The sequence below is a fragment of the Stegostoma tigrinum genome, chromosome 28 (assembly GCF_030684315.1).
Source record: "Stegostoma tigrinum isolate sSteTig4 chromosome 28, sSteTig4.hap1, whole genome shotgun sequence".
Lineage (NCBI taxonomy): Eukaryota > Metazoa > Chordata > Chondrichthyes > Orectolobiformes > Stegostomatidae > Stegostoma > Stegostoma tigrinum.
Window position 1 is genome coordinate 35498338 of NC_081381.1, and position 18350 is coordinate 35516687.

An 18350-nucleotide genomic window follows, 5' to 3' on the forward strand; every position below is an offset into this window, starting at 1 on the left:
GTGTTGGCCTCGCTCCTTACATGCCTTCTCTACAGCTGTAACATTGTATTCCTCACTCTGTTCTAATAGCCTAATGAGCTTTGTGCATTATGATCTGCCTGTACTGCATGCAAAACAAAACTTTCTATTGTACCTGGGTACATGTGACAAAAATAAATCAAATCCTTGCATCTTTCCCATAACTCTTAATTCCCTGACATTTTCACAGTGGCTGTTAATTACTGCACTCAGTGAAGCATTAACCCCTTTGGACTCGTATACGCAACATATCCGGAACCGTCTACTTTCGATTCCAGCATCTGCAGTTTTTTTTGTCTCATATCCAGAACCTTGTTGTTCAGAAGACGCATGGTTAATATAACAACGAAATTTCTACTAAAACCGCACAATCTCAAAAAGTAGTAGTGGTATGGTCATATTACAGAACCACCTATTACAATTTGCTAGTACTATGGAATGCACCTCATTTAGATTGCAGCATTTATTGCATTAAGCACCAGTGACATTGAAGAAACAATTAAATGAATCACTTATTTGTCCACACATTTAGTTGACCCTGGCAAAGATGTTCCTCAGACAACTGAGAGAGCAGTACAAGTCAGCTGTGGGTACATGGATAGCACACTTGCAGAGTCAGAAGGTTGTTGGTTCAGATCACACTTCAGAAACACGTGCCCCAAAATCGAAGCTGACATTCCCATGCAAAGTGAGGGAGTACTGCACGGACTTTTGCATGGAGGTGAGAGAGAGGAGGGGGGAGGGATTGGAGGTCAAAAAAGCAAAGTTCAAAGTTCAATCTTCCTACAAACATCAACTGGATGATAAAAGACCCTGTTGCAGTATTCAAAAGGGAGAAGGCAAGCAGTGATTAACTGCCTTACATTAACTGATCATTTGTTTCACACTCATACAATCTGTTCAATATGAAATGGCTGCCTTTTTTGACTACATGATAATTACGCCTTCATTTCAAAGTGATGCACTGCTTGTGGAACAACGTGGAATTCCCCAAGATATATTACAAGGCCAAAGACTTTTTCTTCCCTCTCCATCACGGAGGAAATGGTATAAATTATTGGTGACACGAAATGTACTGATCAGCAAAACATTAAGGAAGGAACTTGAAGGACCGGCAACTCTGGACAGCAAGTTAAGCCATTGTGGTTCCCCAACACAAAATGGATGCCTTACCTGCCATCTTTCAGGCCCATAACAATAATTGGGCTGTCTCCTGATTTCTCCATCAGGCAACCAGTGTCATCTTCCTCTCGGACTGCTACAGGGATATACTCCATGCACAAGACCCAGGAGCTAACCTGGAAGGACTTGACAAGCTTGGGAGCAGATCTGTTCAAGGAGAAGAGATCGACCTGCCCCTGCCCCTGCCCCTGTTCTCGCCCACTGCCAATCTGTGAAAGGGCACAAGGAAAGAAAAGGAACAATGTTAAGTTTTGTTCTGCTGCCGAAAAGGGGGCTGTGACTTGTATCATTAACAGATTCCTGCTAATGTCAGGATGACTTACCCAAAGGTATCCCTGTGCAAGACAGGTACTGGCAATGGAGATCCCAAGTAAGGATGGTTGCACTGGAGTGTGAAGAGCTGTTTCCGGCTAGATAGACAGGAAGACATTTAAGTGGTTAATAAACGCACACATTCTTCTTTTGCCTGTCATATACCATCCACTGAACGGAGTAATCCTCACTCTCCAAATGAGGATGCCCATACAATGTGGAAGCAACATCCACTTCCTATTTGTATTTCCTACTATTCACATCAACACAATTATACAAAAAAAACCCCCAAAGGACCGCGGATGCCACAAATCAGAAGCAAAATCAGAAAGTGCTGGAGAAAGTCAGTAGGTCTAGCAGCATTGGTGGAGAGAAAGCAGACTTGACATTTCGGGTCCATTACCCTTTTCCAGAACAAAATTACCCAAATCAGAATCAGCATCTGCCTTGGTGATCTCAATGTTGTTTCCTGCACTTGCTGTCTTTTCACTCTGCACATGTCTGCGATGGTCAGGGCAAAGATCCTCTGAACTGTCCAAAGCCTAGGAAACCGTTTCATACACACTTGCTGCTCCCCAGCTCCTTGGTTACCGAAACTAAATTCTGTTGCTTAGTCCTGTTGCACTCACTTTCTATGGTATAAAAACTTGAATAAAGGAGTTCTATTCATCAATTACCATCTTCCTCCAATTGTTGTGGTAAAACCACAATACCCAGTCCTAGATCTACGCAGGAAGACTACTCAATGTATCATCACTGATAAACACAGCAGTCTGGGGCCATTAAAATCATTGCTACTCAATTTAACTCTGCTTAACACCAAACCTTTTTGTTTATGTCAGCACATACTCTAGGTTTCCCAAATTAGAAAATAAAACACCAAGAGCTCTGTGAATTTTCACTAGGTTTACCCAACACAGACAGAACAAATTGCTCATGTGAAAATATTTAACTGTTCTCCTAATCAATTGCTACACTTCAGGCAGAGTTACAAACCAGTACTACTGCTGGGGAAGCATGGTAACTCAGTGGTTAGCACTGCTGCCTCATGGCGCCAAGGACCCAGGTTCAATCCTACCCTGAGGCACTGTCTATGTGGAATTTGCATGCTCTGCCAGAGTCTGGGCAGGTTTTTCTCCAGGTGCTCCAGCCCAAAAGATGTGTAGATTAGGTCGATGGCTGTGCCAAATTACCCTGTAATGTCCAGGGATGTGGGTTAGCCATGGGAAACGCAGGGTTACAGGAATGGGGTGAGTCACTCAGAGGGTTGGTGTGAACTTGATGGGCAAAATGATCTGCTTCCGCACTGCAGGGATGCAATGTTACTTAAAACCTTCACAAGATTTGTGAAACTTGATAGCAGGAGAAAAGTGGCTAACTTTGGGAAGGTGTAGTTACCACCCTGTTTAACTATCCTTCACCAGGAGAAAGATAGAAGCTCCTCAACACTGCAAGACAACATACTTTAGCCATGATAACCAGCAGGAGGTGCTATCATTGGCTTCCAGATAGCTGGTTCCAGGAAGAAGATGTCAAGCCAATTTCTCATTCTTAGTCTGAACTCATGCACTTACATGCCAAATACAGAAGTTTTCACATTGTAACCTGGACAACTGCAGTTACTTGTCACCTCAAATGCTGTAACATTAGCCTGTACACAGTAATCATTTTCATAATCTGTTGGCAACTACTACTCCATTCAGTCTCTAATGATCCAGAGATCATGCCGAAGGAAATCTACATCAAGTAAATATTTAGACAGAAAAGTTTATAAAATCACAAGGGATATGGATCAGACAAATAGCCAAGGTCATTTTCCCAGGGTAGGGTATAAGTGAGAGGGGAAAGATTTAAAAGGAACCTAAGCGGCAACTTTTTCCACAAAGAGAGTGTGGTACATGTATGGAATGAGCTGCCAGGTGAACTGGTGGAAGCTGGTACAATTACAACATTTAAAAGGCATTGGGATGGGTACATGAACAGGAAGGGTTGAGGGAGATGGGCTAAATGCTGGCAAACGGCATTTGATTTATTTAGGATATATGGTCGGCATGGACCAAAGAGTCTGCTTCTGTGCTGTACATCTCTATGACTAATTGTAGTATTCAATCGAATCAGCTTCTTTTCTCCATTTCTAGGTTGCCTTGGGGGACACTGGTAAATATTGTTGATGCACCTCAATGAGATTGAAAGACAGGTCTGAATTGAAGTGGCTAACCCAGGAGTTGTCATTAAAATAAAATGAACGTACCAACTCCCAGATTCTGCAGACAGACTGCTCAAAGCAACACTGCTGATAAACTGTGCAGTAGGTGGCAGTTTGAACATTCTTCTGGATTTGGACTCCTTTGAAACAAACTGGTGAAGTGGCTGCCATGTTCAATGGGTACTCCTTTCATTTCTACCCAAAAATACAAAATGCAATATTAGTAGTGATTGCCTCTGCTACAAAAGCAGGAGCTGGAACAGAGAGAATAGGAATCCAGAAATCTACTGGCAACCAAAGGGTTGAGATGCATTACATCCTTATACAAACATATAAGCGTGTTCGATTGTCATCAGCTTCCCTTACATTTGATTAAAATGCTCAGAAAGTAAATGCTGTATAATTGTTGACAGATGGTAGAAATTTTTGCATTTAAAATAAAAGAGCAAGGGACATAGGTAGAAGTCACTCATGCAAATTACTATTATTTCTGCTGGAATATGATTAAAAGCTGTAATTATTTGTTTCTGCCAGTCACTACACAAAGGCCAAACAGCTGCAGTTTGCCTCTATGTTATCCTCATAATTAAAAAAAACCTTTATATATCCAACTGCCAGTCACACACTATTGAGGGGACTAGGACCAATGAGTTCTATGGTCTCCAAGTACTCTTTGTAACTACCAACTAATTGACTGATTCACACATTCTGAAGGGTCATATTAGATTTAAAATTTGAAACATAGAAAATAGGAGGAGTGGGACATTCAGTGCTTTGAACCTGTTCTACCGCCATTGTGATCATAGCTATCATTTAACTGAATAGCCTGTTCCTGCTTTTCTACCATATCCTTTGATCCCTTTAGCCCCAAGCCCTATACTGAAAGCCTTCTTGAAATCTTAGTGTTTTGAACTGCTTTCTGTGGTGGTGAATTCCACAGACTTACCACTCACTTGGTTAACTCTATTCCTCTCTCCAAAGCTATTCTCAGACCTGCAGAGAGTTTCTCCAGCACTTTCTGTTCTGATTTCACATCGCCAGCATCTGCAGTACTTTGCTGGGATACACACGCAAGCTTGAACTCTGTCACAATTTGGAGGCTGCAAATGTACCATCCAGCGTCACCCTGAAGTTAAAACTGAAAGGGTTAGAGAACTGAGCCTGGGTCTGGCACTGTGCCGAGTTGGCTGATTTCAAACAAAGTACCAACTAGAATCCTTTCATAAACCTCTATTTCCCAAACTCAAGAAAGTCAACCTAAGCTCATAGTCCTTTCGTTCATTTCAGTGACTCCTGTGAAATCTCAGGACTTGTCCACATCTTTCTTCTAAAATACAACTACAGCCCTGGAAAAACAAAAAGAGTGTAGATCATCTTTTCCATCAAATGTCAGGAAGGTAAAATTTGCAAAACAGGATTTCATACCGGGAGATGATGGCCTAGTGCTATTATCATTGGACTGTTAATCCAGAGACCCAGACAACGTTCTGGGGACCTGGGTTCAAATCCCACCAGATCAGATGGTGAATTTAAATTCAGTGAATATCTGGAATTAAAAAGAGTCTAATGACAACCATGAACCCATTGTCAGTTGTGTGAAAAGCCCATCTGCTTCACTAATGTCCTTTAGGAAAGGAAACTGCCATCCTTACCTGGGTCGAGGTCACAGCAACGTGGTTAACTCCTAACTGCCCAGACGGGCAATGAATGCTGGCCTAGCCAGTGACACCCATATCACGTGAATGAATAACGAAAAATAAAACTTCACACAGAAACAAATGTTTGTGAAATAAACAGATCAAATTGCTCAGATCAATTTATGGAGAGCACATATTCATTGGAAGCATACTGGGAGAAAAGAACAATCTAATATTTTCTTTCACATTCCATTTGGGTCTCTATCTCTCCATCCATCTACATGGCTGCACTAACCATCAACACTCAAAAAGTGGTGATGATCTAACTTCTGCTTTGTACTGATGCATTATTTCTTGGCTTTGTAAATCCCCAAGCTTTTCAAGCATCATTACTTCATGGTACCTACACCCAAACCACAGTGCACAGAAATACCTCAAATATTTAACAGAGATAATAGGAACTGCAAATGCTCGAAAATCTGAGATAACAAGGCATAGAGCTGGATGAACACAGCAGGCCAAACAGCATCAGAGGTGCAGGAAAGCTGACGTTTCAGGCCTAGACCCTTTTGCAGAAATGGGGGAGGGGGAAGGGGATTCTGAAATAAAGACAGAGAGAGGGGTAGGCGGATACAAGATGGATAAAAGGAGAAGATAAGTGGAGTGGAGAGGAGACAGACAGGCCAAAGAGGTGGGGTTGGAGCCAGTAAAGGTGAATGTAGGTGGGGAGTTAGGGAGGGGATAGGTCAGTCCAGGGAGGACAGACAGGTCAAGGAGGCAGGATGAGGTTAGCGGGTAGGAGAAGGGGGTGGGGCTTGACGTGGGAGGCGGGGATGAGCTGGGCTGGTTTTGGGATGTGGTTGGAGGAGGGGAGATTTTGAAGCTTGTGAAGTCCACATTGATATCCTTGGGCTGTAGGGTTCCCAAGCAAAAGATGAGGAGATGCTGTTACGACAGCCTTCAGGTGGCATCGTTGTGACACTGCAGGAGGCCCAGGATGGACACATCGTCCAAGGAGACAGAGGGGGGAGTTGTTTGTTGCAAACCGAGCGTACGTGTTCTGCAAAGTGGTCCCCAAGCCTCTGCTTGGTTTCCCCGATGTAGAGGGGGCCACAACAAGAACAGCAGATTCAGTATATCACATTAGCCAATGTGCAGGTGAACATGTGTTTGATGTGGAAGGTCTTCTTGGGACCTGGGATGGGAAGGGGAGTTGTAGGGGCAGGTGTAGCACTTCCTGCGGTTGCAGGCAAAAGTGCCAGGTGTGGTGGGGCTGGAGGGAAGTGTGGAGAGGACAAGGGAGTCACGGAGAATGTGGGGTTCATCTGGAGAGCAGGTAAGGGTGGGGAAGGAAAAAATGTCTTTGTTAGTGGGGTCAGACTGCAGGTGTCCTCATTTTTCAAGGACCGCAACTTCCCCTCCGCAGTGGTCAAAAACGCCCTTGACCATGTCTCACATTTCTAGCATTTCATCCCTCACACTCCCTACCCGCATTAACAACCAAAACAGAATCCCCCTCATCCTCACGTACCACCCCAGCAACCTCTGATTCCAATGCATCATCCTCCGACCCTGCCACCATCTGCAATCCCATTGAATGTCTGCAATGAAATGATCAACTCTCAATCTTAATCGCAAGATCTTATCTAATTGGCAGCCACCGCCCACATAACAACAATGAAATTTTGAACACGCGTCCGTTTCATTTCACCGACATCCAGCTCGTCTCTACCATATATCGTTGCATAAGCAAATCAGGAATAAAAAGTTTTAATGTTTCACTAAGTTTTCAGCCAAATGCTTCATCCAGCTTCATTCAATACAATCTGCTTCCAATTAGCATTTAGATAACATTGGATTTCAGACAACAATTCATAGTTTCAGTGTCATGCCTAGATAATGAAGTATACTCCATAAAGAACCACTGGCACCTCTCAAAGATACTCAAACAACTGATCAAAGACAGTTTGACAGCCGCAACTCCAGATGCGTGGGACAATGCAAGAATGTGGACACAAAGGGCCTCCTTTTGTGACTCTGAACTACCAACAGGAACTGAACCCATGTTGCTGCCATCAGTGTTGCATCATATGCTAGCCATCTAAGCCAAACCACCATACTTTCCCCACAAATCCAAAAATTAGAGTCAAAATAGTAAAGAGCAATTGTCCAAATAAAACAGTGCCTGGGATAGGCAAATAGAAAATATTGCTACCACTAAGTCCGTTCCCCACCCCATGCGAAATAATCAGATTAACTGTCAACAAAAACTGGACATTTATTTATGGGGTAATTGGCGGCCAACATTCACAACATTTTCTTCTTTTATATCCTGGATTAATATTCTCAAATTGCTAAATGCACCATAAAGTAGATTGCAGTGGAATGGTGTGCAAATTGACTATTATTTCCACATCTCTAACTGAAAGGAATTGGAAATTGAAAGTGCAGCATGCCAAAACACAGTTTAGCTTGTGAAAATAACTTGGAAGTACAAATTCAATTATTTCCCCTGTATTTGAAGCAAAGTTGCTGACCATTTGTTTAGATTTTGGATAATGAAAAGTCTAGAGACAGTGTTTACTTAGGTAAAAGATTCAGATATAGTTTAAAAACATTGGCAAGGCAGGAGCAAGAAGCTGGATGTAGGCCTCTGAAGTCAGCAATACAAATCATTTCAAGCTGTCTTGGGATAAAAGGTACGGCATAAAAACAACGCAGCAAGGCACATCTGATCTGTGGAAAACAACTGCAGTTTAAGTGGCTGAATGGCTTTTCCCCTGCACTTGAAAATCCAACCTTTCAACTTTAATTTGCACCAAGGGAACATACTACAAATGACGACTGGAATTGGCTCATGTAAAAACTTTGGCGTATGGAGCCCAGATCTTGAATAGGGAATATTATAATTCTCAAAAACATAATCCTAAGATTATGTAAAGCTGTGTCCGTTGTGGTTCAGAAGCAGCACTCACTGTAACAGTGAATCAACTTCAAAAAGTACTTCAGTAATTGCAAAGCACTTTGGAATATCCTGCGGTTGTGAAAAGCATCATTATAAATGCAAGTTCTTTCTATCAAAGGCCACAACATCAAAGCCAGGATTAAAATGCGAATCGCTGATCAAACATGCGAGAAGTGCCAATTTATTTTTATAAAAAGGTGATGGATACCTTGTTGCTTTATCTCGAACTCACCTTCAGGTCCGGGCATTTTGAGCTGTACATGGGCATACGACAGGCCAGCAAAGGACACCAAAGTGGAGCCTTTGTTTTTCCATCATCTTCAATACAGAGCCAGCCAGGCTGGTTATCCTTAGCTGCAGGTGTGCGAGAGATAGAGTGAGAGAGAGAGAGTGCGCGTGCAAGATAAATCAGGCATATACCAAGACAGCTTAAAAAGAAACAGACTTTAAGCCCACTACAGAATAGTTTAAGCATTGAATTCCCAATTCAGTTATGGCTTCAACTCACTCAAAATATGGTCTAGTGATTTTTTTTTAAAAAATGGGATAGTCCAGTTTTAATTCTCTGCCACTGCTCCTGACATGACCCATTTGCTTCATGGAACCGTGGTACGGCTTCTGATCATCCTGTGACTCCTTGTTTGGGAGCTCATTCATCATAAGCCTTAGCTCTGTTACAACGTTTCTCATGCCCATGGGTCTTTCAGGGTAGAGTTCCAACTAAGCACCACCTAATGGGCACAGTGGCACATTGATATTCCAGGTATGACATCCCTACAGCCACCCTGACTGACAAGGAGTGGCCAAATCTAGCTGCCTCTGAGTTGGCAGGCTTCAGTGTTACACTGGGTGATGCATATACCACAGCTTTCAGGAGAACTGATCTTTCAAACGCTGAACAGGTGGCCCTGTTGAAGCCACTGATTCAAGAGGAAAGTTGCACTGAACAGCAATCACATAATTCCCACTCAGCCATTATTGGCCACCCTTTTGATCTAAAACAATGGACAAGGGACCATGTGGCAGCCCACGCCGGCTGAAAAGCTATTATCATCCATTCAATACAATGAAAGGCTGGGTATAATTCTGCTAATGTTCTATGAATTACTGGCGTCTTTTAATTAAGTGCGCTCAACATGAAGAGACTCCTACACACCTTAATAGTGCAGCTAATTAATCTCAATAACAAGCTGACAGATCAAATTTATGAAGTGAATCATGTCAGATGTGGCAATTTTTTTGGTACCAATGCACACAATGCTCAGCAGGACGTATCCATTGTGGCAGGTTGATTCAGGACATGCTATAATTATTCAAACAAGGTACTGTGAAAGTGGGTTGGTGGGGAGGTGGGTGGAGATAAACACTCTGGGATCACTTCAGTGTTAGTGGGCAATAAATGGGAGTTGTTTTACTTGTTTCCTGATCACCTTCCACAGAAAATGAAACCATTTCTGTTTAGGAGTTCTCCACTTGCTTCAGCACAAGCTCCAGGACATGGCTAAGGTCACCACAATTTTATGTTGCATTCTGCCAGCAATTTATTGAACCCAAACAAAGCTTTGATTTTCTCAAGTTACTGTTAGCCTTTATTTCTACACACTACTATGGTCAGCAAATTATCTCTCCTTTTCTAGCAAAGCACAATTGCAAATCCAGATGCAGTTCCACAACCCATCTTGCACACCGAGATTTACACTTGTTAACCACCAATAATCCAAGGACTCCATGATGTACTGGAATTTGTACAATTTGTGCCTGATTGGTCAGGTTTCAAAGTTTCAATGGATGACCAAGCCAAAACTAAGATGCATTTAACCTACGGCCAAAGTTTCCACCCATTCACTACAACATTGGTGTGGGCAGTTGACTGTAAAGTCGCAAAGTTCAGAATTATTCTGTGCTCCCACCTGTGGGAAATGCTCCTAAATGAAGGCCCAGCAACAAGGAGATGAATCCACATCCAACAGTGTGGGAAGACAGGTCTGCGGAAATCTAAAACATACTCTGAGAGAATGCTGGAGAAATTCAGTAGGGCTGGCAGTATCTATGGAGAGAGAAACAGAGTTAACCTGAAGGCTCCTGAAGGAGAGTCGTACTGGACTCAAAAAGCTAACCAGTTCTCTCTCCACAGATGCTGCCAGACCTGTGGAGTGTAACCTACACATATTGATTTGAAAAAGTAAGAGGTGGTTAAATGTTACACTTTTAAGCTGTAGATTCTGGCTCCTCCAGACCATTACCTACTTAGTGCAACTTTAGCCATATGCAGCCGATTCACCCAGGAAATCTTACTGCGAGGATTCGGAGTATTGAATACCACCATAAAGCTGACCGGTCTTCCAGACCTTTAGGAAAGGATTAAAGAGGGAGAGAGAAAAATATAATCAGTTTTGTTTACTAGTCAGCAGAAATCTTCAACTGCTCTGAAAAAGCAAAGCATAAGATTTTTGTTGTTATTAGGTTGTTTCTAGAGAAGTCTCTCAGGAAATAAGCAGCTGTAAATTATAGATTAAAAGCTTAAGCTTCCTCAACCTCCATAAAAGACATGTGGAAACAGGTTTAGAAAATGCATCTTTTAGAAGAAATCCCGCTAAATCAGATATTAAATAAAGGCACTTCGTACCCAATGCAGCTGAGATACATTTTTATTAAGAAATGTTAACCCACCACATTTTTAAATTAAAAAAAAGAGTCATTTAATACATATAGGATTTTCAAAATATCACTGTGAAAGAGCCTATCGCAAATCCTTGGCTGAAAATTTATAATCAGATTTGTGTGGCGCTGACGCAGTCTGTTATGGACACACTGCTAAGCAAGATGCTGAACTTGTACAAAATTAAACAAACGCAGCTCATCCTCCTGTGATGCATTCAGAACCTCTTCTTTTGCTTTTCGTAATTTTCTCCCCTCGTTATTTGTCATGGAGTCATACAGCACAGAAACAGACCCTTTGATCCAGTCAGTCCATGCCAACCATGATCTCAAGCTAAACATGTTCCACCTGCCTGTGCTTGGCCCTACCCCTCCAAACATTTCTAATTCGTGTACATACTTAAATATCTTCTAAACATTGTAACCATACCCGCATCAACTACTTTCTCTACAAGTTCATTCGCACATGAATTTTTTTTTAAAACATTCTCCACTCACGTTAAAATATACCCCCATTCTTGAAATCTCCCACCCTAGGGAAACCACACTTGTTATTCACCCTATCTACAGTCCTCATGGTTTTTACAAGCCTGTGTAAGGTCACCTCTTGACCACCTATGATCCACGTGAAAAAATTCCCAGCCTAACCAGCCTCTCCCGAGAATTCAAACCCACCATTCCCAGCCCCATCCTGGTAGACTTCTTCTGAACCCTCTCCAGCTTAATAATAAAACTTTCCTATAACAGGGAGACGAGAACCGGACACAGTACTCCTCAACATAACGCCCCAACTCCTACAGTCCCAGATCTGAGCAATGAAGGCAAGTGTGCCAAACGCCTTCTTAGCCACCCTATCTACATGTGATGCAAACATCAATGACTTATGTACCCGAACCCCTAGGTCTTTCTGTTCTACAACATAACCCAAACCCCCCTTTTAATTGTATAAGTCTTGCCTGGAGGTATTGATTGTCCCCAAGAAAACTGAAAACCCTTGGAGAGCTTACTATAGCAGTCAAATAGCATGTGTAACCTTAAAACACACAGCATTAGGGAATGGGAAGGCAATGGCTTTGTGAGACTATCATTAGACTGCTAATCCTGAGACCCAGGTTCAAATCCCACCATGGAAGATGGTGTAACTTGATTTCAATAAAATTTGGAACTAAGATTCTAATGATGACCTTGAATCCATGTTCAATTGTTGGAAAAACTCATTTGCTTCACGAATGTCCACCAGGGAAGGAAAAGGTGCCATCCTTACCCGGTCTGGCCAGTATTTTTGCTTTGGGGCTGGAGTCACAATGTGGTTGACTTTTAAGTGCCCTCTGGGCAATAAATGCTGCCTAGCCAGTAATGTCCTCATTCCATGAATGAAAAGAAGAAAACAAATTGACTGGGAAGTTCGCCGCATTTAAGTGCAAATGCTACAGGTCAGATCTCCAAAGACGAGATGGTATACAGGAAAAAGATTGAGTGCTTAACAGCATGGTATAAAGACAATCTCTCCAACACTGCTGCCTCATAGCACCAAGAACCAGCATTGAAGTTTGCATCACATGAAAGATCAATTATCTGAAAATTGTATTGAGACAGTAATTATGAAAAGGCCTAAATCATAAAACAAATTATTCAAAGGATTTGATGGTCACCCACGGTACAAAATGTGTTTAAAGATCAGAATTTATGAGTTGGTTGGTTTGTTTCCACCCTCGGGCGACCATCTGTGCACATTCTCCCCGTGTCTGCGTGGGTTTCCTCCAGGTTCTCTGGTTTCCTCCCACAGTCCAAAGATGTGCAGGTTAGGTGGACTGGCTAAGCTAAATTGCCCATAGTGTTCAGGGTTGTGTAGATTAGGTGGGTTGTAGGGAGACGGGTCTGGGTGGGATGTCTGAGGTTCAGTATAGGTTTGTTGGGCCGAAGGGCCAGTTGTTTCCAAACTGTAGGGATTCTATGATTCTATGACTAACTGTATCAATAGCACTGACGTGGAGATGATAGAGAACTCCAAATTTCTGGGAGTGACGGTCTCCAACAATCTATCCATCCACGTCAAAGTGACAATCAAGAAAGTATATCAATACTTCTCCTTCCTCAGGAGGCTAAGGAAATTCAGCATAGCAAGAAAGACACTTACTTTTACAGATGCACCATAGAAAGCATCATATCTGGACACATTACAGCGTGGTGTAGCAACTGCTCTTCCCAAGACCAAAAGAAACTACAGAGTTGTGAAAACAGCCCAGTCAATCAGGCACCCAGCCTCCCATCCGTTAACTCCACCCACACTTGCCACTGCATCAGGAAAACATAACCAAAGCGCTCTCTCACCCTGCTGCAACTCTCCTCAACGTCTTCCATTATGCAGAAGATATAAAAGTTTGTATACACACATGAACAGATAACAGAACAGCTTCTTCCCTGCTGTTATCAGACTTTTGAATGGACCTCTTTTGCATTAATGTTGATCTCTCCCTGCACCTTCTCAGTAGTTGTAACATTGTATCCCGAATCTGAACTATACAAGTTCATCGGGATAACAGAACAATCTGCCTGTAAAGGCAACACTTTGCACTGTACCTCAGTATACGTGACAGTAATGAATCAAATCAAACAATCAAATCAATCCTTTATACAACCGTTCCAACACCCAGATACGTTCCAGCAGGGAAGGTCACAGGAACAGAATGGGTTCTGAGAACTCCGATCTTTCCCACTCCCTAATTCAGGGGAACAGAGGCCAAATGTAGCAGTAATTGCAGATGATAGAAATCAATTTTTTCAAGGTGTGGTTCAGCTTTCGACTGATCTTTATAAGTAGTACTGGCTTTTTAAACCTCTGCTGGGATTGGAGGTAGGTGATCGTTGGCTGGTGTACCTGGGTCCCCAGTCCCATGCTCATCCCAGAACGGGAGCACAGCAGGAATTAGCTAACTGAGCTGAGCACATCTATTAACGCAACTTAATTTTCCCAGTTGGTGTCTTGGTCGTGCATGCAGTTCTAGTCTCCGCAGTATAGGAAGGATTTGATTACACCCGAGAGGGTATGGAGGAGATTCACCAGGGTGTTGCTTGGAACGGAGAATTTCACCATTGAAGGGTGGCTGAATAAGCTTGCATTTTTTTTCTTTCGAGTAGAGAAGGTTGAAGGTGAACATGACGGAGGTGTAGAAGACTGCGAGGGGAATGGAAACGTTGTATAGAAAGCAGCTGTTTTGCTCATTCAAAGGGTCACAACAAGGCAGCACACTTTTAAAGCGAATGCAAGGAGGTTTAGAAGGGATCTGAGGAAAACATTTTTCACCCAGAGGGTCGGGGGGGGGGGGGGGGGGGGGGGGTCCAGAATGCACTGAGAATTGTTAAGGCGGGCAACCTCAACTTTTAAAAAAAAGTATTTGGATGAATGGCACAACACTCAAGGCTAATGGCCTATTGCTGGAAGTTGAAATAAAGTAGATAATAATGCATCTTTGGCAGTATGGACTCGATGGGCCAAAAGGCCTCTTCTGGACTGTATGTGGGGGTGGCACGGAGACTCAGTGGTTAGCACTGCAGCCTCACAATGCCAGGGACCAGGGTTCAATTCCAGCCTCGGGCAACTGTCTGTGTGGAGTCTGCACATTCTCCCCGTGTCTGTGTGGGTTTCCTCCAGGTGCTCCCATTTCCTCCCACAGTCCAAAAAGGTGCAGGCTAGGTGGATTGGTCATGCTAAATTGCCCATAATGTTCAGCGGTAAGTGGGTTATATGGGGATGGGGATGGGGATGGGTCTGGGTGGGATGCTTCAAAGAGCGGCGTGGACTTTTTGGGCCAAAGGGCCTGTCTCCACACTGTAGGGAATATAATTATTTTAGGTGGCACAAGGGGGTTTAAAGCTGCATGAAGGTAACTTCTCAGTGGTAGATCAGAAAGGACTGAAAGGGCAGTGCTCCAGATGGGCTTAGACACTTGCCTCCTCACTGCTGCCATTCTACACTTGCTTGGCACCAGCAGTGACTACTGGCTGTTTAACAACGACCCACTCTGTTGCCAATCTTCCAACTTCCATTGTGGCAGCCTAGTGACGAAGGTCACCGATTTCCTTCAGATTGAAAGATGGAGCACCTCCATCATAGCATGCAGCAGCTACTTTGAAGAGAGAAGGTTTCCCACAGGCCCTTCAACCTCAAAAGTCCAACCTTTGTCGTCAACTGGACAGCAAACGTGTGCTTTCAATTCAAGAGGAGTCATACCGTTTACAAAACGGTCTCGCTCTCGGTCTCTCTCGCTCGCTCTCCCTCCATAGATGCTGCCAGACCCACTGAATTTCTCCAGCACTTGTGCTTTTATTTCTGCTCTGGCCATTCATCACCAACCCCCAGAAATATCACAACAAGAATCCATTCTAACAGTGTGGACTTCACTTCCCCAGTTGACAGGGTTTAGAAACCACTGAAAATTCCAGTCTACATTTAGTTAAGTGGGGGGCAGGAAAAGAAAAGTGCAGCTTCTCCTCCAGGGACTAGGCACAAATTATCATCCACATCCTTGCCACTGGCTCACACGCATCAGATGCAACATGGAATCATCTAGACACAGACTGCATGGCCAGCCTTGTTGGTTTTTCCTCTCATCACATCCTCCAGAAGAAAACAAACATACATGAAAAATAATTAACCAGATATTACTGCCAAAGAACACATTCAGGTGTTGCTGGAGACGTGAAGCAGAAAGCAGAGAAGGGTGCAAACACATTTCAGTTTGCATCTGAAAAGCAAAATTAAAAGATCGCGTCTCGGAAGGGGCCATCCAGGAGAATGCTCACGACCAGACAGGTGAAGACTGCCCAAATTAGACAAAAAAAAGGAACAGAAAGACACTGTCGGCCAAATATATAATCAGGAAAAGCATATTCCTTCAAAAGTGTTTAGTGGTGAGATATCTACATGTTGCAATTAAAAGAAAAACAACTGAATTCAAGGAATTTTATTTCTTAGCTTGTCTGTTTCAGTTCTGTGGCAATAAAGTGTAAATGGTCAAAATTAAACAAACATTCTCTCAGACCCAGGCACCAACTTGATAAATAACATTTCAACCAGCAAGTTGGACTCTCCTCTGATCACTATCACCATCAGCCTTCCATCCCCCACTGCCCTCCCGAAGCTGCTTACTTGTCTGGTTTCCCTGGCAACAGGAGACGGAGACGACACTTGTTTGCTGATTGGATCTCGTCCTCTTTAATCCTGATCAGCCTCTGGAGGGCTCGGATCCAATCCTGGGCAACAATGAGGTTTAGGTTCTGGAGATGGGGACAGAGTAGAGTTAGCCACCTTGGTTGAGACGACTAGGTATTATCACAAAGATCCCACAAAGGAATCAAAACATAAGACATGCAAGTGCTCCCTTTTAAAAAGGTCAAAAAATCACAGAAGCAGGAAAGGGAGGGAGGGTCACATTTAACAAATCATCTTCACCAAATCACATCTCTCAGCACTTCATCCACATCAATGAACTTTGTCATTTGTTTGCGGTTTTGTTGCTCTTCAGGTGAAGAGATTTTCCTTCAAGTTATAATCCTATCGGTCCCCCACCCCTGACAGAAGGATCACTATTTTGACTTTGCTTTTGTGACCAACTGTTTGGATCTAATCCACCTAGGCTGGACATCACGGGGCAATTTAGCATGGCCAACCTACCTAACCTGGACATCTGGGGATGATGGGAGGAAACCGGCGCACCCAAAGGAAACCCACGCAGGCACAGGGAGAGCGTGCAAACTCCACACAGACAGTCGGCCGAGGTTGCAATTGAACCCGGGTCCCTGGCGCTGAGGCAGCAGTGCTAACCACTGAGCCACCGTGCTGTATTAAGAGAGAATATGCAATATTGCGCTGTGTTACCTGTGGAACATGAGAAAGGACTGTTACTTTTTCTTAAAACTATTACTTCAAATTAGATCATTGTTATTGCTATGGTCATGCAGGGGCAAAAAATGCCATGTGTATTGCAATGTACTCAATAAGTGCTGGATGGAGAGATCAATTCAGTATGGGAGGGAGAAGATGTTAAGACAACGGTTATTCAGGAGATGGTGTCAAACCAGTGGTGCTGATTGTTGAGTCATGGGAAGTGATGGTAATCCTCATGTCCTTTCATCTCTAAGGCAATGTGAGCTTCCTTTCTAGAAGCATCCAAATCGGGCTTGTTTTTAATAAGAAACACTGGCATAATTGCACAGGACCAAATTGTTTCAACACCTCCTGCCTGTCAATATAGTAAAAGTGCCACTTTTAGACTAAGACAGTCCTCAATGATCATCCTTTAAATAGGCCTTTGCTGTTATTTGGGCAAGTCTTAGGTCATCATCCATGTCGAGGAGTTGACTTTGTCACCCATCAACCATCAACAAATATTATCTTCGTAGAGAAGCCAAACTTTGTGGAATAGATGCACTGTGACATCTTCCAGTATCTCTTCCTCTGAGAGGCAACACGTGCCCATCGCTCACTGTCTCAAACAATCCTTACGATAAGGTAGAAGGAGCCCTTCTGGTTGAGACAGACATCAGAGTGGAATTTTTTTTAAAAAAACATGGCCACTGCTGCTTTTTTCCCAACCACTACAAAAAGATGCCCTGATCTTGCACAGAAAATAAAGCCAAAAATGGTTTGGAAATTCAGTGTTGACGTTGTTGTTGGATGTTCAAGGGTCATACCTGGTAAGTGCCATGAAGTGTGCTAATGAGCTGCGATATCTGGTTCACAACAATAAGATCTTGTTGCAATTCCTGAAGCTCTTGGTAAAGCCGTGGAGGACCCATATAAATCTTGCCTATGGAGGAAAAGCAAAATGAAATCAAGAGTGGAGTATCCAGAAGTTTATGGAAAGCCGACAGGAATGTCAGAACTCGACTGCATCAACAAGCAATCAGTGAGGGTCTGTCCACACTGTGAAATCTCACATACAATAGCCCATTCCTGAAGATATTAGCTCTGGATTACCTGCTGCTCTTAGGCTCCTTAACTAAATTTCCATTCTCCAGAGCAAATTTAACAAACGGTTGAAAATTTGGCTGATTTGGGAGGTGGATGGCTTCCATATTGGAATTTGTTGCAGTGGCATTTTTTTTCCCTAATTTGTTCACAGCTATGTTTGTCCTAATTGCCCTAGAAAAAGGGGGTTTCTGAGCTGTCAACATGAACCACTGCAGTTCTGGGGAATGTAGGAACATCCACAGTACTGTTGGGAAGGAGGTTACAGGATTATGACCCAGCAACATTGAAGAAATGGCAACATAGTCAGGTGTGTGGCTTGAAGGGGAAACTTGCAGTTGGTGGTGTTTTCATGTGTCTGCTGCCCTTGTCCTTCTTAGTGGTAGTGCTATCTTAGGGCGT

The 18350-nt window shown here is 43.2% G+C and overlaps 1 protein-coding gene across 8 annotated transcripts in view; it reads right to left on the bottom strand.

The window, feature by feature from the left end:
* LOC125466721 (rho guanine nucleotide exchange factor 10-like protein) overlaps nt 1–18350 on the bottom strand; it is a 187874-nt gene that overhangs the window by 31600 nt on the left and 137924 nt on the right. For all 8 annotated transcript variants that reach the window (XM_048561632.2, XM_048561636.2, XM_048561635.2 and 5 more), the window contains 6 exons: nt 17672–17787; nt 16128–16255; nt 10568–10668; nt 8553–8674; nt 1524–1610; nt 1192–1409 (listed from right to left, as the gene is read on the bottom strand). In XM_048561632.2, the coding sequence (XP_048417589.1) occupies nt 1192–1409; nt 1524–1610; nt 8553–8674; nt 10568–10668; nt 16128–16255; nt 17672–17787 (772 nt within the window). The remainder of the gene's footprint in view (nt 1–1191; nt 1410–1523; nt 1611–8552; nt 8675–10567; nt 10669–16127; nt 16256–17671; nt 17788–18350) is intronic.